The sequence below is a fragment of the Rattus rattus genome, chromosome 6 (assembly GCF_011064425.1).
Source record: "Rattus rattus isolate New Zealand chromosome 6, Rrattus_CSIRO_v1, whole genome shotgun sequence".
Lineage (NCBI taxonomy): Eukaryota > Metazoa > Chordata > Mammalia > Rodentia > Muridae > Rattus > Rattus rattus.
Window position 1 is genome coordinate 123172472 of NC_046159.1, and position 23769 is coordinate 123196240.

The 23769-nt window shown below is 38.2% G+C and overlaps 1 protein-coding gene across 2 annotated transcripts in view; it reads right to left on the reverse strand.

Annotated features, from left to right (window-relative positions):
• Mdfic (MyoD family inhibitor domain containing) overlaps positions 1-23769 on the reverse strand; it is a 78563-nt gene that overhangs the window by 15518 nt on the left and 39276 nt on the right. For both annotated transcript variants that reach the window (XM_032906927.1, XM_032906926.1), the window contains exon 3: positions 13949-14227. In XM_032906927.1, coding sequence (XP_032762818.1) covers positions 13949-14227 — 279 coding nt within the window. The remainder of the gene's footprint in view (positions 1-13948; positions 14228-23769) is intronic.

The window sequence follows — 23769 nt, forward strand, 5'->3', positions numbered from 1 at the left end:
AAGATTTCTTCAGTAGTGTTACTCCCCGGAATAGTCAGACGTTAATAGTACAATATAGATCTCTGGTTTAGAAAGCTGGTATGACAGATAATGCCAGGGTCACAAGTAAGACTGGAGTCTTTCTAAGATGGCCACTGTGAACAAAGAAATCAAAACACAGAGAAGCATAGAAGACAGTTTTAGGTAGGTAGATACATAGGTGGATGAATATTAGGTGATAGAGGACAAAACGATGATTATAGAAGACAGGTGACAGACACATAGATGGATAAATGATATTAGATATATAGATAATGATGACAATAGATGCTAGGCAAATAGTAGATAGATTTTTATCTTCATAGATAATTTTGGGTTCAAGAGCCAAGAGCACCAGATTTATCATTTTAGAGTGTAGTTTTTATTTTTACTTATGTAGATATGTGTGTCTTTGTACTAGTACATGTGCACATGTGTGAGGATGCCCCTGGAAAACAGAGGATGCCAGATACCTTTGAGCTGGAGTGGCAGATGGGTGACTGCTCCCTAACATAGGCACTGGGATTTGAACCCTTGCCCTCTCCAAGAGCAGGAAGTGGTCTTAATATTGAATTATTTATTCCTTACATCCTCAGATTTCTCTAAGTTTATTTTTTCTTTTATAAGCAACATAAAAGGAGAAGCACTTGATTAAAAAATAAGTTGGCCCTTCCCCTTCGGAGTCTAGCACAAAGACAACCTTTGGTAAATACGCATTTACTCAAAGACAGCCATCCGAGTGGCCCCCAGTAAAGTTGGCCTGCAGCTTCACTGGAAAGTCTCCCACCAGTCTACAAACACCCAGCCTCAAGAGTTATCTACCACAGATATTGAAATGTTCTTTTTAAAATAACCACTCTATTGTCATTCCAAAATGCAATTTCTGCCTCATTCACTGAGCATAATTATTAGGAAAAAAATAAACTTCAACTTCTTGTGTCAAGTTTAAATGATGTTATGCTATTGGGATATTATTCCCCAGGAGGTCCACATCCCTCAGACTAATTTCCCCAGAGAAGCCCCAGAAGAAACTTAGGCAGGCTTAATATGTCTCTGGAAAACTGTGTATTAATCCATTTTATTCTTTTCTTTCAATTATCTTCACATGTCCTCAAACTCTTGATTTTTCAGTCTTCTAAGCAACAGCTACTATTTACTTGTGTGCTTGTATTTCCCTTCAAAACAAGTGGATTGTTTCCTAAGGATCCTACCTCAATCCTCTGACTGTCTCCTACTCCCTCTTCAAACCCCCTTCTCAATTTCCATCCAGTGTACTCTGAGAGCAGGGGATGCCAGTACCAACTCCCCCATGCTCCACAAGGGCCTGAGGTCACACTCACTACACACCAGCTTTGATCACATGTGAAGATTTGTCTAACAGCTCAGATATGAGTATATTGCTTGTACTTATCCATGGAGATTTTAAGAATGATAACTCAAAACATAAATGTAAATCTAACATACTCAATTTCACTTTCTGCTGTGACCTGGCATTGCTAATAAGTATGTGTTAATAAAAAAATGACTTGAAAATATAAACATAAAAGTAACATTTACTAAGAAATTTTCTATTTACTGTAGAGTTTTTAAGTAGACTATGTGAACGTGACCTTTGGTATAACCTCAATTTGCTGGGAGTTCACTCAAAAGCGATTTGAATATTTTCCCCCACCATGTGAAAGAATACAGTTTATACAAATTTATAACACATGTATGTCATAAAACAATTTTCATTACAAATTTTAGGACAGTAAAGAGAAAAAAGCATCTGTCTCCATATTGTATGTCACTTGCTTTTTGTTTTTGATGTGCCATGGGAAAACATTTTTAAATCTGTGCGTTAAAATATACAGAATTTAAAAAATAATCAATGATATTAAATTACTTTAATATCATTTAAAAAATGAAGGTAGAGAAAGGCCTGTTGCTTTGTAAATATACTAGGAAGATCTAGTAGCAATCAAATAGCTACTGTAATCCCAGACTAATTAATTAAGGTAAGCAACATTCATGATTTATAAATCTGTAATACAAAATGAAAATCCTAGTGATAAAGTCAAAGGTGGTACAAATGCTACGGAAGTTTAGCAGAGAATTTGTAACTGAGAAAAATATTCAATTCAATGTAAATTTTAGAGGTTGAGGAAACTGTTGCTTCCACCCACACTATCTAAGTAATGGCCATCTCATCGCCATTATCACAACTAGCAAGACTTAAGATCCCATCACTAAAGGAGCATGGATGACACTTCCAAATAGCTTTCTAGTATACTCATCTTAGTATTGTACACACACAAACTCATACACACACACACACACACACACACACACACACACACACACACCAATACACTATGAAGTATTCTATGAAAAATACTTTGGTGCTCATTTTCTCTCTGACTATGTTTTACAAATGGTAGAACACTCATGAGTCACCAACCAGTTATTGTCAGAAGATTTAATACATCTTGCAAATTCCTCTATCTCCTCTAAAAGCCTTCCTCCCTAGATGTTCTTATATCCAGTGTCATCAATACCACTGTGAAACAACCTTAGGAACTCCTTCTACAATGTTCAGAATCAGAATCATTTAGCACATTTGACTTGGTGCCAAATTATAATATATTTTCTTACATAGATGGTCTCCGAACTACATGTTTAGTATAGGATAATCTATAGGCCATTTGACAGATTTCCAGTAAAGAGAAAATGTCTCATATGTTTAAGGCATGGAAAAATGCAGATACTATAATAATGCTCACAAAACAGGACAATTTTTGTAATGATCTAAAAATCTGATAGGTAACAGAGAGAGAGAGAGAGAGAGAGAGAGAGAGAGAGAGAGGGAGGGAGGGAGGGAGGGAGGGAGAGAGAGAGAGAATAGCAATACAGTGTGTCATGAACTTTCTCCCCTTTGACTCTCCCAGTCTCAACATTATGAATCATCAATGTCTCCCTTTATTAAATGACTTGTTTAATCAAGACATTCTATTCCTAAAACTTTCATCTCTATCCTCCAGTTTTATTATTATGTCCCTTTAAGAAACCTGCTTGGGAAGAATTAACTAACCTTCAGCCTTTTATTTTTCTGTCTAGAACCCACAAGACATGCACATGGCCCTGCAAACAGACCAAAATATGAATATCACTGTGACAGTTAATCTTCACTGTCAATTTGAGTGGATTTAGAAAGATGGAGAAAACACACTTGTGCCTATGAGAATGTTTCCAGAAAAAGGTTTAAATGAGGAGAGAAGATCACAGTGAAAGTGGACAGTCCACTAATGGAGTGGAATTGTGATTTGAGTACAAAGGGATGCCTAGCTGAACACCAGGGTTAATCTTTTATCTTGTGGACTAAATATGGAAGGTGCCACCTACCACGCATTCCTATCACCATAACTTCCCTGTTTTCAAAACATGACCTCTCTTTTGGTAATGATCTAAACTCTGATACTACACACACACACACACACACACACACACACACACACACACACACACACACACACATGCTTATAGCACAGTACTATGTTATGAATCCCCCACTCATGCAGCTCCATCATCATGCACCATCACAGAATGTACCCTTGAACTGTGAGCCGAAAGAAACAAGCCCTTAATTGCTTTTGTCAGGTATGTTGTCATAGCAACAAGAAGAGCCACTGATACAAGCACCATCAATGCCCTCCACAGGTAAGTCTCATTCATCCTATTGAACATTTGCTTGCATGTGACATGTAAATATTCATTCCATTTTAAAACACTTTCTTCATTCGGCTGCCCAACTGGCTCGCTATTATTTTTTGATAAATCTCTACTGTACTTTTTTCCCCGTTCTTTTTCATTTACTGTCTTCTACATAATGAAGTAGCCGCTCAAGGCTGTGTTCTTGAGATATTTCTGTACTTCCCTTTTTGGCTGAATTCATATTAGATTTATATGGAAAGTGTCCAAAGGATGCTGGCTCCTCGGACAAAATGAATCATAGTAAACCCCATACTTATACTCTATTCAGTGTTCCCATCATCTCAGAGTATGATGACTCAGGCATCATATATAATACACCCTCATCTCCCACAGAAAAAAGTCTCAAACTGCAGGCCTTTCTTCCGAACTCCATCTTCCTGAACTAACACACATTGCAAACCACTAGTCCTATAAATGATGGGATTTCAAATCCAACAACACACACACACACACACACACACACACACACACACACACAAATAAACTATCTTCTGTCTCTAGAATCACATTTAGTGGCAACTTCATTCTTCCTCTGGCCAAAACAATGGGAGTCATCCTTTAATCGCTTTATCTCTCCTGTTGAAGTCATATTCTTCACCAAAGTGTATTCCACAGTCAGTGCAAATCCACATGCAACTGCATCCCATGGCCTCCAGCAACGCCACACAGACGCTAACCCATCAGTTACCCTCTGAATCATGGCAAGAGCTCTGATGAAAAGCCTTTCTTTGACTTTTTTTTTTTTGTGCTAGTAACCTACACTCATCAGATAAGACAAGGCAATATTTAAAAGCACTAAATCTAGACCACGTCAGCACAGTTTGCTCAATACCTGCTGCAGACTTCCTGTCTCAAAATTAAAACTGGCCACAGTGGGTCTGCAAATCCCACCATCAGTTCAGTTCTTAGAAACTCTTGATTTTTTTAAAATAAGATATCTACATAGATCTAACATCTTAAATTACCTCAAGAATACCACAAGGATTAACAAGATTTTTTTTTTTTACCTTTTCTTAAGTCTTAGAAAAAAAGGAACAATGTTTATCAGATTCTCAAATTAATCCATTAAACCAAACATGTTCAGTAACTGTGTAAGGCACAACCACAATTACAGTTTAAATCTCAACCTTTTCAAATCTGGGCTATGATACTAATTTATGAAGCACAGACCACATTAAATCACACCTTTGTTTTCCCTCTGTAACAGTTTTCTTCAAGCTTAAAATACCGACACTTTAAGCAAGATCCTAATACTCAAGGTATAAACAACTCAATAGATTCAGGAAGTCTGAAACTTCTTCCAAAGTGTAGGTAAGCTGTAAGGATTGCAAAGAGACAGTCTCAGGCAAGCTGAGCTGCTGGAAGAAGCAGAGAGCATCGAAGCTAAGTAGAGGAAGTAGAATCCAAACGGAGCAGCCTGGAAAGGACCCTCATGAGAGAAACTCTTCAGTTGTCTGTGTGTTGTGGAGTATGCCCCAAGCCTTTCCTGTGATCTGTCACCTGTCATGATGAGATGGGCATTGATAGTACAGCTGCTTTTAAAGTATTTCTACTCCTATAAGTAACCCCTCATACATATTCTTGGAAATAATTCCAATAAAACTTACTAGTTCACTAAGTTGGGCTTCGGTTTGTCATTAATTCCCTACCTGGGATGAGTAACACTTGTTCATACCTCTCCTGGAATAGTATTACACAACATCTTTAAACATATATTAAAATCAACATACTGTGTTCTGCTTATCTGAATTACAGTGGTTTCCTGACTCATCCCTCCAGTACATGTGTTCTAATGCCATAAATTTTTGTTCACCATTTTGTTCCCTGCTTTGTTGCTATTTTGATTTTTGTAAAACTGTGACTAAATTGAACTCAGGATCTCGTGAATGTCAGTTACAAGAAGCTACCAAGCCCCAGGGATCTGTGGACTGAGATACAAAAGTCAGAAATGTGAGACTCGTAATCATAAGACTCTTTTAATGCCTTTTGTTCAAATGGTTTGGGTATTTTAAAATGGAATAGGAGTGTGGACTTGAGAAGAGGCACTTTTGAATCAGCAAAGCTTCATATCATGTCATTCCATAAAAATTACTCAGATGACTTGTAGGATTAACCAAGCACACATCACATACACAGCTGAGCCCCTGAGGTTAGGTCCTCATCAAATATTTCTCTGGCTGCTCAATGCTCTTGCTTTGAAATTGTTTGTATTTTCATTTAGTCTAGTGTACAGAACTCAAGATCTAAACTCTAAGGAAACAACATGCTGGTTTGTGAAAAAGTCATGATAATTACCTTTTTATATCTTTAACCATTTTCTCTCTCATGGATCTTTTTCATCCAAATGTAATTGTACGCACATCTTTACCATCTTGAAAGAAAACAATATAAACTCAAGAAAACCAGTTCGCACTGTATGCACTTTGGCCCTGGCCTTTGTCGTTTTGTTTTGGATATTTTTCCTGTGTGTGTGTGTGTGTGTGTGTGTGTGTGTGTGTGTGTGTGTGTGTTACAAGAGTTCTACTTTGTGTTTTTCTCATCACTAAATCTATTATTTGGGGCTAATATTATTTTACTTGCAAACAAAGCTTGGTACAAACAGATACAGTCACCTTCATGTTCTTAGAGTCTTTGTTCTCTCTACTCTTGACAATAGGCTACAGAGTTTGTAGTCTCACCTTTCTAAGCCCCTCCCAATGAAACGGTCTTCCACTTCTCTCTGACTCTGAATTTTTCCAGGCTACCTTGTCAGTGTGATATTACTCAGACTTGCTTTTCCATTTTGTATCTCAAAGAAGTCTGACATTGCTCTGTGTTTATCTCCTAAGACTCCAGCACTTACACACCTATGGCACCAAATTGTCCATCCTCCAGGGATCTGATGCATTCTGATCCTGACCACATGATCTGCACTTGGAAAATTCTACTTAAGAACAAACCACTTAAAGTTTCAAATATCTTCTAATAAGAGTAAATATTAGTAAGCATCCTTGGTTCTAGACTTTCTCTCAAGCCTCATGAGCGTGTTTCCAGATGTGCTTTGGAATTTCCCACTTGAATTATTTCAGACTGATCACCTATCTGACCAGCCACAACCAGCTGCCAACTACATCCAACTACTTCTCTTAATTTTGTAATTTCTCGTCATTTTCCCAACGACTGTAACTAGGAAAGTAACGGCAGTCCTTCTTAGAATGAGTATGTGACTTCTGTTCCTGTTCTACCTAGAGGTAGCCCCAGATGAAGAACAAGACCTGTCCATCTATCTGAAACCTATGAGACAAAACACCAGGGCTTCCTACTGTCCACATATGGCATAACTTGGGTTTGAGGACAGACCTTCCTATATTCTTGTCCTCTTCTCCTATGCTGTACAAATTGGTCTCAGAATAAAAGAAAGCAAAATGTAAACAGACACACACACACACACACACACACACACACACACACACCACACACACCTATGGTTTTAAACAACTGTACTAAAAATACGGTAAAAAGCATGCGTGCAAACAGGGTCATAGGTCTACTCTGTTCATTCCATTTCAGTTGGCTCTGAATAGCCTCTTCTCCCAAGCACCCCACACCCTCAAGCTTCCTGGCCAATCTATCTGTATCTCCATTGTTTGATTTCCTCCCCACCCATCTCCTGAGTGGATGCTGTGCTAATTTAAATGGTTAGATCAGTTGCCTGAGACAAATTGACTACAAAACCAAAGGCCAGAAACTCCAGTGGTGGAGTTCATACACAGAGGACAGCTTTTAACTCCCCTCCTGATAACCTACAAAGATGTTGATTATTTTAACAAAGTTGTCGATGGGTAGACTCTGAGAACTGAGGCATGTTTTCAATATCTCTATGTTGGTGTGTGTGTGTGTGTGTGTGTGTGTGTGTGTGTGTGTGTGTCTATGCTTTCATGTTTTAGAACTTTGTTAAATCTTTTCTATTTTTTCTAAACTCTAAAGTTATTAGATACTTATTTTGGCCCAAATATTTGTTGTAAAGTTTCAGATAATTTATAAATTATAATTATAATTTTTAAACATTTACTTATTTCAAGTAAAGAAAAATAATGACTTCACACACACACACACACACACACACACACACACACACACACACTACTTGCTGTCCCCCTTAGTGAGCTTCTATTCTCCAGAGTACTGGCAAATATTGCATTGGAAAGCACAATTCTAAACCACTCATGCTGAGTGTTATGCTGACATACACTGGGAAACAGTGTGCCTGAGAAAACAGAACACAGCTAATCAAAATTTTACCATTGCAAATTAAGGACTTTGAGGAATGCCATGACACATTTTCCCCAAGTTATCAAAAGTCTGTCTCTGGAAACTCCACAAGAACACTGTAGTGATACCATATATCCTCATTATTATCCATCCACACTATGATGCTGGTCTGCTACTTCTACAATTACAAGCAAAATCTTTTCTTGGGGAAAAACAAAAATTTTAAAGTTATAAAATTTAGAATAAGTAACTTAACCTTAATGTTGACACTTTATACCAGGTTTTAAAGTTCTGCAATGTATAAGTCGTCTAAACTATACTGACTATGATGATGATGATGATGATGATGATGATGATGATGATGATGATGATGATGATGATGATGATGAAAACTGGTAAGACTGGCAGCAACTTCCTAGAGAACTTGCTGTTGGCAAGAGGATGCTCAAACCTCTACTATATTATAAAACAAAACAAAACAACAACAAAAATAAACAGTATGGATGCCCAAGAAAATGCCCTGAGAAGAAGAAAGAGCAAGAGCCTAAAAAGGATCAAAGACAAGATCACAGAGTAAGGATCTCACAGAACCTTGTAACAAAGGGTGACAGAAGACAAGACCATCAAGATTGGACTTTAATCCATCAACAGCTCCAGAGAACTGAACTGCAACCTCTTAGCTTCTGAAACCCACCATGTCTCCAACCTCTTACTATCTGACTTACAGTAACAGTTCACCACAATAGAGCAAAGGGCTGTAAGAGAGTCAGAACAAAGACACTGCATACACTGCAGTGCAGGCGCCAAGTAAGAAGGTCCCTAGACATATACAAGAGCAACCAGAGGGGTTCCAAACAATGGAATGAAAACACAACACGAATTAATGTAGCTGACACAATGATGTCCTTCAGCAAGTCATAGACAATGGGGATCCATCTTCAGAACAGACATCTCGGCTGCTGGTGGAATGACCGCTTCCTATTTGTTCAGTATCATCTCTCCTATGTCAGCTTATCCATAAGATCAAATCACTTGAGTAATCTGAACACAATACTAATGCATAAAGCTTCTTGTACCCTCCTAATGCCTCCTCCTATCTGATGGCTACTTTAAACGGTTAGCTTGACACAGTATAAGATCACCTGACAAGAGAGTCTTAATGAGGAAATGTTTAGATCAGAAGGGCCAGTAGGTGGGGGATAGCCTCTTACATTAGCAGATGTGGGGAAACTGAGTCCTTGTGGGCAAAGACCTTCCCTGGGTTTGAGTTCTAAACAGTACAGTGATCTTACCTTCAACCATCTAACTTAACTCTACCTTATCTTTTAAGTCTCCACCTAGCACCCTTTCCAGGAAGCGGATCTCTCTGCCACCAACCCCATACACATCAGCAATTATGACCACAAAGCTGCTCAACCTCACGGAGTACTTATAATAATCCTATGGCATCAGGACGTATAACATTCCCATTTTCCTGATAAGATGCTACAACAGAAACAGGCTACTAACTCACCCTCAGATCAATAATGGTCAAGGGTAGAGCTAATAGGCAAACCCAGGCAGACGGGTTCCATAAATGTTCTACACATCAGACTACCACAGCTCCGTATGATTAAAAATGAGATTTCTCCAGCTATTGCTGTAGAGCCAGTCCTTTCCATTGTCTTTCCAAGCACTGATTTCAGTGAGATGCTGAAATCCAATGTGTTCCTCCTACAAATACTGACTCTTGAGTATCAAGTGTGGAGTGCAAATAAATTGCCAAACATCCCTAAAGAGAATAGAAATTCTTTAACAATATTTTTGTTGAAACCTAATTTTTTTTACAAAAACTATAGCTATAACTGGCACACCTAAAACATATTAGCATTTACCATCTCTATGAAAGGAAAAGTGTCTCCAAGACTAATGAAAACCCTTGGCAATTTGAATATTAGATGATACTAAATTACACTATAATTATTTCAAAGGTCAAGAATCTTACACATTTAGTCTTAAAACTCTCCACCTGGGTGATGCAATCAGAAAATTTAAGAATGTATGAAAATATTTAATTATACAAAACAGGAAGAAATCTACTAATTTAATAACCTTTAAGTGAAATGTGCTGTCTTCCCACATAAGTATTTTTTCCTCTCCGCCATAAAAAGGAACATTTTAGAAGAATAGATGAGCTATGTTAGTTTCAAGGAAGAAGGAGACACCACAGTTTGAAATAAATCAACATGCCACTCATGAATACTTGGGAAACTTTAAGATTACAGGTACCATGGTAAACAACAGAGTCAGAAACACCCACTGGTTTTGAGAATTCAATCTCTCAGGGGAGGAAAATCACTGCAGAGCATAGGTGTGATAGCTGTTCCTAAAATCTCAAGAGGAAAGGATTTAAGTAGACACATGCTCACTGACATGAAACTCCATGTATACACCACAGGTGGACGGCCATTCACACTCAAGTGATGTTGGAATGCTGGAAAAATTGCCTTTAGTTCAGACTATTTAGTTATTTGCTTGATTAGTTAGCTTGATTCTTTGAGGTCATATCTCACTGTGCAGAGCAAACTGATCTTGAATTATACCTGGTATACTCAGCGGCCAGAACTGGGCATTGAATTCTCAGGAACTGGAGTTATAGACAATGGTGAGCCCACACAATTGTGGGCTGTGAACTGAACCCAGGTCACATGGAACAACAGCCAATGCTCTTAACTGCTGGGCCACCTCTCCAGTGTCTTGATTACATCATTTTAAAAGGTGGATTTGTCTTTAAGTCTTTGAGTGCCTTTTTATAGCCAAGCCACTTCAAACACAGGACAGTCCTCTTTGTGAAATGTGGAAAAACTTCAGGCTTTCCCAGAAGGACAGGGCTACAGCAGGAATGGTTTGGCTCTCCTGGAATTGTCTCTGGATGCAGAAGGCCCATAGTACATGCTAGAACAGTGGGCTTTTAATTGGCTTGGTTACTTGTTTGAATAAACATGCATGGAATTTGTTTTTTAAAGCCATTGCAATTGAAAGTTTTAATCAATAAACCTTTCTTTCTTTCTTTTTTTTTTTTTAAAAGCTGCCTCTGTTTCTTTGTTTGAGAGATATTTTCTTTTTTGATTTTGGTAGACAGGGCCTTACTATGACATAGCCTTGGATTGTCTAAAACTGGCTTTGTGGATACTACTGACGTCAGAATTATGATGCTCTTTGTATATTATAGGTGTGCGATCTTCTGTTTCATAATTACTTAAACCTTCATCATAGATGCTTGTTCTACATGCAGCAAACTAACAATAAAGTACAAGATAATATTATCTGAACACTTCAAAAACAGCTCTCCATACCCCCCATAACACTATGCTCTCCTTTGGTTGTGATGTTTACATTGAGGATAAATAATATTGACAGCTTGGGAGCCATCTTTCTGGCTCAAATGAAAGAATTAATATATAGCCAATACACAGTGATTCATTACGAAGATGAGGGGCTTTCACTGACCCAGTGTGGGATGGGACATTGTACTAAGATAAGGCCTGGGGTGTGTGGCTGAGTGTGTACAATGCTGAGCCACAGCTGACTGGCAACAGGAGACACTCCTTCAGACTCTTTCATCCGTGTCATCTAAGTAGAGCGTACCTCCAATGTACCAGAAACAGTCTACCTGCTTCATGCATGGGAGCTCCCATTGCCCCCAGTCACACTATTGTTGTGTGAACTGCATACAATTATCAAAATATAAATGAGGAATCTGGTAGAGAAGGCTTCAGAGGAGACACCACAGTCAACTGGCTCAAGGTCAAACTGACCTTCAAAGCTAGAGGTTCTGTTTTCAAAGCTTGACCTATAGTCCTTATTCACTATCTCTGAGATCAAGAGGAGGTGCATGACAAATGGTGATGCAAAATTTAAGGGCACAACCATAAATGAGAGCTAAATTCATGAAAAATCTGTAACGATGAGAACATAGGAAATGGGACAATGAAATGATAATATAGATTCAAAAACAGATCACAAAATATATAACGAAGAGTGAAGACATGAACAGGTGTCTGCAAGGCGTTTGATACTTTCCTTGGTGTTTATCCTCATGCTCCCAACTTGATCTTAAATGCTATTTTGTGAGGATTGTTGTTTATAGCCTATAAACTCCCCACATCCAAATATTTGTGGTCAAGACTAACTGGAGGGCGGAGAGGAAGAAAAAGAAGATGACAAAGTAATGAAATGAGAAGAAAACCATGGGAGAGAGCCTGTATGTCTCTCATTCATACGCATTGCCTTTTCTCCTTGTGCTTCTTCCAAAGCTGCACTCCTGCATTTACATGCTTGCAGGTAAATTGAAACACAATGCAAAAGCAAACACTCCTGAAAGGCTCCAGCAGGCTATTTCCGGTTTGGCCGAGAGGCCAGTGTTAACACTTTTTTAATATTAAAGCAAGTAAACACCAACAGGAAAACAAGGGCTTAAGAATACATAACAAGTAAATTCATATGTATAAAACAAGTAGATTTCAATTGCATTCAATTACTTCACCCAATCACCTCGAAGTAAAGATCCTCCAAAGAAAATTGCATTGCCTTCTCAACTCCTTGGAGAGCCGGTTTAGTTAACAGCCTACCTATACTTCAGAGATGACCATGCAGCTTACATGTCAAACTCATTTTCAAATGTCAATCATGTCCTCTTCAATCTAATTAGTTTGGAAAGTAGTGTCACTGACCTGGAACTATGCAGACCATTTATTATCATATCATTTGATCAACCTAACACTTTGCCTCAGTTGAGTTTTAAGACATCTGTAGCCAAAATGTAATATCCTTTCTCCTACTCATGATTGGTAACTCTCGATAAAATTCCCTATTTACCGCTCAATGTATCACTGTGAGTACGCGTAACTAACTTTACAGAGGCTTTCCAGAGCATCTTCTGCAAGCTTTCAGGGAAATTAAAATGGAAAGGTAAAGGAAATATGCACAGATAGTGAAATGTATATGTGTATATATACATATATGCATGATACATATTTTTACTAGAACCAAATATATATGGCAGATTTGGGATTTTGGATAAGGAATTGCAAATAGGTGTAGGAGGAAGAACAGAAGTCTATGCACAGGCTGGAAGTAATTTACAACCATAATTACACAGACTGAGTTGTTTCTTCCCTTTAATATGACACAACAAAATGTATAGAGAGAGTCCGCAGTCTTCATCATATTGGGTTTGTTTTATAATTAAGAAAACTGCCCTAGGTCCATATTCTTTAACTTGACTTTGAGTTGGTTAAGGGCAGACGAGGTCCCATGGAAGAAGAAATAATAACCAGCTCTCTTGAGGTCACAGAGCATTGGCAAGAGTCGCTGAGGGCAGAGCAAAAGGGTGGGGCAGGGCTGGAGTGGGTGTGTGCTATGTGCTGTCAGCAGGCGAGCTGGAAGATGGCTCACAAGGTAGATAGCCATCACCTGGCCCATTCTCCAGCAAGACCAGGAAAATTACATGATCTTTTTCCTATTTCGGCTTTGCATACTATGAATGAATTTACAAGACAAAAAAATGCAAGCAGGTCATCTTATCTCTACCGCACAGAGTAACACGTTGCACCAAGGAGGAAAAGAACTGAGGCAGTCTGATACGCCCCCAAATGGAATATTTATATTTTTAACTGTGGCATTTAAAAAAACACGCACCTGTTATATTTAAAGTAATGAGTAGTCACTCTAGGCTGGCGATCTAAAAGCGGAGTGCTGGCTGCCAAATCTCCCTTTTTTATCCTGGACTTTTATTGGAGAAAGTTAAGTGGATTTTACCAAAATTTATGTTTTGTCCGACGGAAAGGCAAAAATGTTCCTGGTGTTTCCTGAATCAATTTACTACTACTGAATATTTTTACATGATGTTTCCTTTTTTAAAAAAGGTGCACATCTATGTCGCACTTACCTTCAGGTGAGGAAGCTGATTTTTGGGAAAAGACAGCATTTACTTTACTCTTCTTATTGACGTCATTGTTTACAGACAAGCTGGACTGAATTTTTCTATGCATTTTCTGAGAGACGGGAGATGACATTTTGTGATTATCCATAGACATATGTTTGGCTCTGTGAGGAATTCCATTCCCATTGTTCATAGTTGGGTGGCCACCATTCTGTATCTTGCTGGTTTCCTCCTTGCTGGGCTCCTGTGCTGATGTCTGCAGTTGAGGCAGACGCTCAGGTTGGGCTGAGTAAAAAAAAAGAAACAAACAAACAAGAAAATTTCATCTACTTAAGCAGAGAGGCTATCGTTTTATAATAATGAAAATTTAGACTTGAAAACGTAAATACAAAGATACAGGCTTGGGGCCTAACCCATGATCATAAAACTAAAGAAAAGGGGGTCTTATGAACAAAGGGGAGGAAGAAGAAAAGGAACAAAAGACAGACGTAGACGAGGAATGTTCCAGAAGGAAAAAAAGGAAGGGAGGAAGGAAGGAAGGAAGGGAGGAAGGAAGGGAGGTAGGAAGAAAGTAGATAGCTCAAAAGATTTAGAAAAAAATCTAAATCATTTCAACAAAAATTACTTCATACAAAGATAGAAAATTGGAGAAATAAATTGAACTTTTTGGTAATTTAAAATGATAAGTTAAAATATGTAAAAAAAAAAAGTAATTTGACTCTGGTGTAGTTAAAGCTGCTCTTGTTGTTGTTGTTGTTGTTGTTGTTGTTGGTGGTGGTGGTGGTGGTGGTGGTGGTGGTGGTGGTGGTGGTGATGGAGGTGGTGGTGGTGGTGATGGTGGTGGTGGTGGTGGCTTTTTGTTTGGTTGGTTTATTTTCTCCCAAATACTATACATAAGATAGCAGAACCCTATTACTAAGCACACCAGTTATATAATATAAGCAGTTTTATAATGGAAGGATTAATAAATTCAGACATTCAAAGCTGGACACTAATCAAACATACAGTTTTCCTCAAAATAATTCTACATCTGGGAGAAAATCTTCTCCGTGTTCATTCTTTCAATTTCATTTTAAGGAGAAACTACTTTGATTCGATGCAGTGCAGCCGTCAAAGGCAAGTGTGGAAACCGCACAACAACCATTTGAGTCTGGACCAAGCAAAGGAGCCCACCTGTATTCATCCCTCTTAGACAACATCACACCAGAAGCCCCGAGAAAAGAGATAAGTGAGAAAACTTAAGAAAAATATGTCAGAGTTCTAGAGAAAAAACACAAACTTGTTGAGCTGAATAATCTAAGTTACTAATGTTTAAGAATTAAGAAAATGTATTTTGGATAAACTGTACAAAATAAACAGTATTCAGTACTTCCATGGTAACCAATTAACAAATGAATAAGAAAAAATTAGCTTGGCATCCTAGGATAGAAGAACAAAATCTAATACTAATAAATACTTACAGAGGTCCAGAGCTGAAGCAGGAAGAATGGGCAGAGACAGATGTCAAAAACAAAACAAAATATTACTGAAAAGCATGACAGAGTCCAAATAGTGGGCACATGAATGTTAATTCTGTTTGATAATTCTTTCTCACTAACAAGAAAAAAAAAGAAAAGGAGGAAAGGAAAGAAATAAACCCTTTTTAGTTTAAAGTAGAAAGACAGAATACACTATTTGTATGATACTAAGAAGAGCTAATGAATTTAATACTTTGGACAATGTGTCATTGAACCATTGGGTGAATTAGTGATAATCTCTGTTGACCGGCATTTCTGAACAGCGGCGTGCAAGCCCAGCACCAGTATCTACAACCCAGCCTCTTAAAATGGGAGATCCGTGTCTTAGGAACAAGCAATCATAAGATTAAGAGAATCATATGCGCCTGCTTCGCAGAGCAACCAGAATGACATCCTAAGGGCGGTCACTGAACCCACTGCTAGTTACGCAGATGCATTCCAGAAGACGCCAAAAAACAGACAGTTAAAACCATTTCAGTATCCTTTACAGAGAGCAGTTTCTGGTAATCTCTCCAAATAAATGGAATGTCTGAGCTACTTCTTCTCTAAAACTAACAAGTCAAGCGATCTGAGAGCTTGGTTAAGTTGAAATGTCATTGACCAATTCCAGGCAACTCCTCATCAATCAATCAAAAACGTCTTCTCACACTCAAGGCCAAGAGAACCTAAGAATTACTATGCAACAGTTAAACCATCTCATTAAATGAAGAGATGAGACAGTGGTAGAAGATGACTGTCCTGCCTCCAAATCCTAAACAATGAGAGAGTTGACCTCTTTTCCTCCTAACAGAACTGACTCTGCAAATTATGGGTTACTGTTAAAGTGATAGTTTAATGCATCTTTAACAATTTATCTACGTTTCAATCTTCAATCCGTATCTATTTCTGAGGGCAGTTAAATGATAGTACTTTTATTTTTTGTTTCACCGTCATCTAATTATTTTCCTGTGATTTCTGAATTACAGTCAAATAGTCAAATATTAACTCTTCACTTCCGTATTTTTTCTAAACGTTTTTTTTTTTCTAGTTGAGTGATTTTGCCATATGTGTTGCCGTACATGAAATCAAAACTGGATAAGCTGCCTCTCACTCATCTCAACAGATAGGAAATGTTACTTCACTTGTCATTTTTCACGGCTATGATTTTAATCTTATGGTCAAGATGCAATTAAGACTAAACAGGAAACATGACTTTATAAGAATGGAACTGCCTGCCTGATTTTACCACAACTGCTTGGTCTATAACAGATTTCTTCTTATTGTGTACAAATCATGCATAGCTCAAAAAATGCATGCTAATATGGAGATGACACAATGCTTCTTAAAACACAGGCAACGCCTGGGGACCCTCGCTCTAGCTTTAATGATGCACTGCTCTCATTCAGCTGTCTTTCTTTCTTCAAATCTTTACATATGTGACAGCTCTCAAAAGTAGACCATAGACCATCTGGCATTTTCCGAGGTGTAACGTGTGCAAGTTCAGCCCTATTGGGAGTACACCGCTATCTTCTGCCTGTGTTATAAAGGGACAATAGAATGTAGAACTTAGGGGTTGTTTTGAATTATTCATATTTTTTTGCCTGTATATTCAAGAAATTTTTTTACAAACTCTGCATTTTGTACTACATAATCACATGCGTTCAAGGTACAAAGAAACTTTTTGACACCTCTTTTCTACAGAAGGCTGGCATTTTGTTTGATATGTGAACATTCAGCGTCTGCCATATCACTCCAAACAGGACGGGTGCTGCTACAAAAGACCCCATTTTAAATTTACTCTCTATGAGCAAAAAATGTATTCTCCATATTCAGAAACGAATGCAATACATGTCAAAATTTCAAATACCAAGTATTAGAACATTCAGCATCTTCAAGCCTGGATAGCATTGCTCACCTGATCACCGAACGTGTGCGGATTTTTTTTTTTTTAAACCACGGTTCATACAATGCAGCATGATTGTAATTTTAATATCCATGATGAATGGTTACAAACGTCTTAAAAAAATACTGTACTTTCTAGGTTCAAATGTTTTCAATCAGGGAGGGAACTAGTAGAATTAGGTCTGGCAGGTCTCAATGGGAATAATAATCATGGGGTAAATGAGTCAATAGCATGAACTTCTTTTGATAATTAAAAAAAAAGAAAACACCTCGGTGATAGTGTAGCTCGCAGTAAGTATATTGAAACTGCAACTGCTGGAGTAGCAATAGAAAGCTATGTTTTACTCCAGCGTATCATCTATTAGCACGAGCAAAGCATCTTTATTGCTGGTCTCTACCAAAGCTATATTTAATAAAATTACAAGAGTTTTCATCCACTTAGTTCATTTTAATGGTTGATGTACACATAAAAAAACCCACACTAAATCCCAAGTTACTTCCTTAGAGATAGCTGTAGGGTTCTTAGTGGGTATGGAGCACCACATGGTCATATAGAACAGACAGACAGACACACAGACACACACAGACACACAGACACACACACACACACACACGGTGATGGTAGAGATGTTATATGGGCAATACTATACATATGTATAATACAGCATATTAAATAGCATGATTAACATAGCTCTAATCCTAACACTTTCTATGCATTGCTGTCCTTTAACGGGAGATGAAACGTTTTTCAATATGACCCATGATTAATCTATACTAGTTTTTGGTTTATTTGCTTGTTTGTTTTTTTACTACACAGTGTGGATTTAGGTAAAACCCAAAGGTGACAAACCTCTCTTTTTTATCAGCCAGGATCAAGACTTTCTCTATGTGCAGAGACTGGGTGCACAATTTCCCTAAAACCCTGAGGGGCTAGAGACTCAATATTACCCTCCAAGGGTTTCTAAAAATCTTTTATCATGTAACTATAAAAGGTTTCTGGACTCTTTTGGTCACATATCCTATTTTCTATCTTCACTGCTTCTAACATATACTATAAACATATTAAATTATACTTTGGCATTCTTATGGTTCTCTTTGGAACATTCATGAATTTGTGATCCCCGTCAGGTACTGTGACTCTCTGGATGTGAGCTGACAAGACAGAGATGGCTCCTGATCATGGCACCTCGTGCTTCACGTTAAAAGAAATCAATTGTGAAATAAATCACCAGATGACAATGGGAAGTAGCGTTATTGAAAATAAAAAAGACCAAATGTTCAACATTGTTTGGAGAGGTAACCAGAGTATGATTACTGCATTGCATAAAGAACGTTTATCACATAATTAAACATATTTAATGCCCGGAGATAGAGACTGATAACTTCAGGCAAATCCATTTCCATGTTGTTCAAGGCAGGTACGTACTCCTGGGCTGAAGCTTCCCTTGGAGGCAGATTCAGCCATTCACCCACATTCTACTCCCTCCTCCCAGGCCCTGAGACTTTGAGTGTGACCTCCCCTTACTGTGGCCGGGAGCCACCAAGCTTTCACCACAGCTGAGGAGCCTAACTCAAGGATGTTGAAAGACTCCAGCGCCAGGGATCTTCATGGCTGCACTGAGAAGTCTGACTTCCCAGTCTTACTGTGTTTGGTCCTTTCCTTAATTTCCGTTACTGAGTTTCCCCACATTTTAAATTTTTCTCGTTTGCCTCCTGTCTTTATACTCCGTGATACTGCTACTAATTTTTTGTTTTCCTATCAACTATTGAAAAACTTCTCCTAATTAAATATGAAAACATAATCTTGCATTTTCTAGGGAAAAGACAATAGAAATAAATTCAGAAAAATCAAGGAACATAAAGCATTTTTCAGTTAAGATGTATATATATATTTCTAAAAAGTCCTTAAACTGTAAGTCAGTGAAAAAGAAAATCCTACTACTTTTCTTTCTCCAGACAGAGTAGATTCGCATGTACTGCTTGATCTTTATATTTAAATGAATGAAAAGTTTGGTCTTCTATCTTATGATGCTTCCTTCATAGTTTCTAGTTAATTTATCTGGGTAAAGACTATATTATTCATGAATTTGAAAAGTTTATATTGCCAAACTTTCCTCTAAAGCATCATCTACAAGCTTTATATATGTGTTTAAAATAGTATCCTTCCTGGATAATCTCATAGCATTATGGAATTTGCTGTGGTGTCTCTTTGTTACCTGACTCAAGAGACGCTTCTATCACTTTCTATCATGGAATCAACTGATAAAAAATGACTACCAACTATAATTACTAATACTCATATTGTGGAGATCCCTAAAATGCATATGCATTATATATAATTTACAGAAATTACTAAAATATGCTTATATTATAAAAACAATAATTCGATAAAACAATAACCATACAGGTATGATCTTTCTAAAAGCTACTTTTAGATACCGAAGTTTGTATAAAGTGGCAGGGAGCTTTACGAAGAGCAATGAATTCATCTCTTCAAAGGAATCATTCCCGATTTGCTAAAAGGAGCAATGGGTTCATTTAGGATCAATATACTTGTTATTTTCTTAAGATATATAATGCATTACTTTTACGTTTTAAAAAGAATCAACTGATGGGCAATTAGAAGTGCAAGAGGTTATCTATATTCTGTTTCACCAAACAGAGGCTTTGCTGAGAAAACAACAACCAGGCGGTGACTCCAGTGAGGTTGCTACTTAATACTTCGACAACCAGATCACAAGGGAAGTGTTGTTTTCACTTTGGTGATGCTTTTCCACAATGGATTCTCAGAACTGTACTTTAAGTTATTATTTGATGGGTTTACTTCTCCGTGATCATTTTAAAGGCACCCAGCAGTCTATGGAAGAGAATAGGATAGACTTAAATATAATCTTTTCAAATGAGCACTTTGGATCCACATCACTTAACTGAATTAAACATCCACAGCACGCCAGCACGCGATGCACGCTACAGTGGAATTAGGGTGAATAACAACGGTAATTAGTGGGTAACTGTAAAGCCCAAAATTTCAAGCAACTAAAACCTCAGATTCACCTAGAGGCTTCCCACACTAATTAAAGCATCCAATGACCAGAAAGCATACAAGATCTCCTTTCAGGAAGCCTAGAGCACTCTTGAGCCTCATGCTAATAGAAACCCTGAGATTTGGGCAGATGTAGGACTGATCTGTCATATAAGGCCTAGACCCAAGCTCTTCCTTTGCGTCAATTAGCCCTCTTTGTGTCTTATAGATGAGGAGTGAAAACACAAATCAAAGAGCTTTAAACTAAAGGACTGTGGTCCAGAATCAAATCCTTCACAAGGAGTCACTTTCTTGACAGACAAAGGTGGCTAAGTAGAGGTAAGACTGGGAGAAAGGACATCGCGTATCCTTGCCAAAACTAAGCAGTCAGTAAGAGATATTAATGAAAGGTAAGCTGCAAAACTTTCATTAGTTCTTGAGATAGAAGAGAGCTTGTGCTTATTAACGCTGGAGAGCTATGGCATTGTGTGAGAAACTTCTGAATGGAGGCGGTTGTAAGGAACATAACGGATACTGACGTCCCGAATTCTTGACAGTCTATAGTTAGAAAACAAAAAGGATATTCTGTGAACACCAACTAGAAAACTCAGGCAACTTTTATTAAGAGCTGATTCTCCTATAAGCAACATAGCCATTTTTAGCAATATGCAAATAAATTGGCCACTGTATAAATCTAGAACAGTGTACCCCTATATACAGAGAGAAAACTTTCAAAAAAAAACCACTGAAACCAGAGGTCAAGCAACCTTGGGTGAGTCAACAAAAGGCTGGTGTTCAGCCTCCAGGTACCTTTGAGTTATCGCAAGATACAGGATTGCAAGGAAGAGCAACGGATCTAGAGACACTGAAGTTCAGATAAGCATGTGTGGTAGCTAAGTTGCAGGCGAATTATTTGTTACTGTCTCGATTTAGTGTTGTAATCAAAAATGTTATGCAAAGGAGTGGGAGATACTAAGGAGGGGGAAGAACAGAAGTGGAAGCCTCAAATGTCAGATCACGGACACTCTCTGTGCCTTGCACAGGAGTACTGCAGAGGGAAGTTCTTCAGGGGAGAAAGCCCAAGGTACGGAAGCACGTGCTACCTGGAGCAAGCCCCACTCCCGCTACAGGTTGATAACAAGAAGCTGTTAAGTGTTAACTAAAAGAGAACAGAGAAGGCCAGATCTCAAAAGTAAAAGTGGCAAGGTACCATAAGAATAAGTGTCTCCATAAGGAAAAGGTGGATGGGGTGAAAGGAGGGGGAGAAATTGGACTGCTACACTAAAATTCTTGAGACTTTTCCACTCTGAGGTAATCCCTGAATCTAAATATTTGTTGTTATCAACTAGAGAAGAACTGCTAAGTCTCCTCCAGGGGATTCAATCCTCTCTGCATTGGCTGTGGTGGACACCAAACAAGGAAATCTCAGCAGAGTCCTCCAGTAAACAAACTCACTGCACACAGAACCCAGGCCTAAGGCAGGGAAGAAACTCAACAGGCAAATGCTGGGCATAGGCTCTGCTCATGCCATCCTCACTACCAAGCATTCCACAGACCCACTCTGCTCTTCATCCATCCATACAGGGACTGCTCTGCATCACCCTCACTGCCTTAATCTACATAAGGGATGAAAACAAGTTGTACCAAATTTGATCTAGGTTGGTCTTCCAAATAACTGAAGAGGAGGGATACTTACAGTCTAGGGAAGAAGAGGCACTAGATCTAGATGTACAATCTACGTGATTCATTTCTCATGAGGAAAGATGAAGTGCGTAGGTATTTGGGAGGAGAGGGGCAATTGGATCTCATTAAGTAAAAAGAACGTGACATTATGTGTACAGGACAAAAAGGATCTGCCATAGACCCAAGCATAAACGTACGCTGCTGAGCTAAGGTCACTGGAGCAGACACCTATGCTTGTCTATTCAACATCTCTCTATTTCCCTGGCAACAGTGTAGATGTTAATGAGAACGGGACCTAGATTTGCTGACAGTAATTTCCGCAGCAATGAAGTGTTTTTAGTTACATGCATTTGTACACAGAACTTGACAATCTGAGTCTTCAGTGACTCCCACTGACAGCAGAATGTTCCTTGAGGACAAGATCTCATCTTCCTAGAATTCCATCAACCTTATCAGGCACATGCATGCTGACAAAGAGCCTTGTAGGATGTTCAGCACCCAGTGGACACCCAGTGAAAATTAGCTGATGATGATGAATTATACTAGCTTTTAAGCTGTCACTTGATCCCAGAATATAATAACCTTCCTGAATAAATCAAGCAACAGTTTGGTATTCAGTACCATTATAAACTTCATCCTTCACCTTCCTGGGCCTAGGGAATTGCTGTAAAAGCATAATATAAGGGTAGTCGAACTGTGGTGAGGATTCAAGAAACTCTGTCTGTTATAACAAGGGAATTAAAGATTCAGTTACAGATATCATAGGACGTGTGGAGAAATGCATCAAAAACGTTCACCAAGTAACCTTGCTGAAAAAGTAGCACATGAAAAGTCACTGCCGAATTATATATCTAAAAGGTCCATCCCAGAATAAAAGCAAACCCAACTCAGTGTGCAAGTCAAGCCTGGATGTCCTTGAGCACAGGGCGATGGATGTACAAATGACGTCACAGGCTAAAGTGATGTAACCACATAGAATGCTAACCTAAAATGCTAGCCAAGCAGTTGACTACTGAAGAAGGAAATGGCATTTCTGAAAGCTTAAATGAAATAAACCAAAAGAAAAACAAATTCCCAGAAGAAAAACCCCCAGCTTTAAGCAAGTACAACTCCCCAAGTTTGCGGTGAGCAGCTGTGATGAGAACTTCAATAAATTTTAAGGGGAAGAACTTCCCCTTAAAGTGTGGCCTGAGACCAGGAAACCTCTGTGCTTTATAATTAGTAGTATTTCCTTTTATAAATGATGTTCCTGCTGAACTAATGTGAAAATTCAAGATGGAAAGTAAAGTTCAAAGAATTGACTCAAAGACTAATCAGGCCATAATAATCATATCTGACTCCTACAGAGTCCAGGCAACATTCCTCTATAAGGAAGTGATGCAAAACCTGCTATCCTACAGAACTGCCAACGATATTCAAAGAGGTGATCCAAAGGATTGCTAGATTACACATGTAGATTCTCATGTGCACACTTAAAATATACATAGCCGATATATATAGTGAATTCTAGTTGGTACATAATAGGAAAAGTAAATATATAAATGAATAAGAAAACAAAATATTTTCTCATTCACAACGCCAAGGTTAAAAATCTTAACTCCTCTTTTATACGGTAACTTTAACTTTCTGGATCCTGATTTAGATTACTGGAGTCATCAAATTGCAGTAATACTTGACAGAATAAAATATTACTTAAAACAAAAGCATCAACAAGTGGCTACACA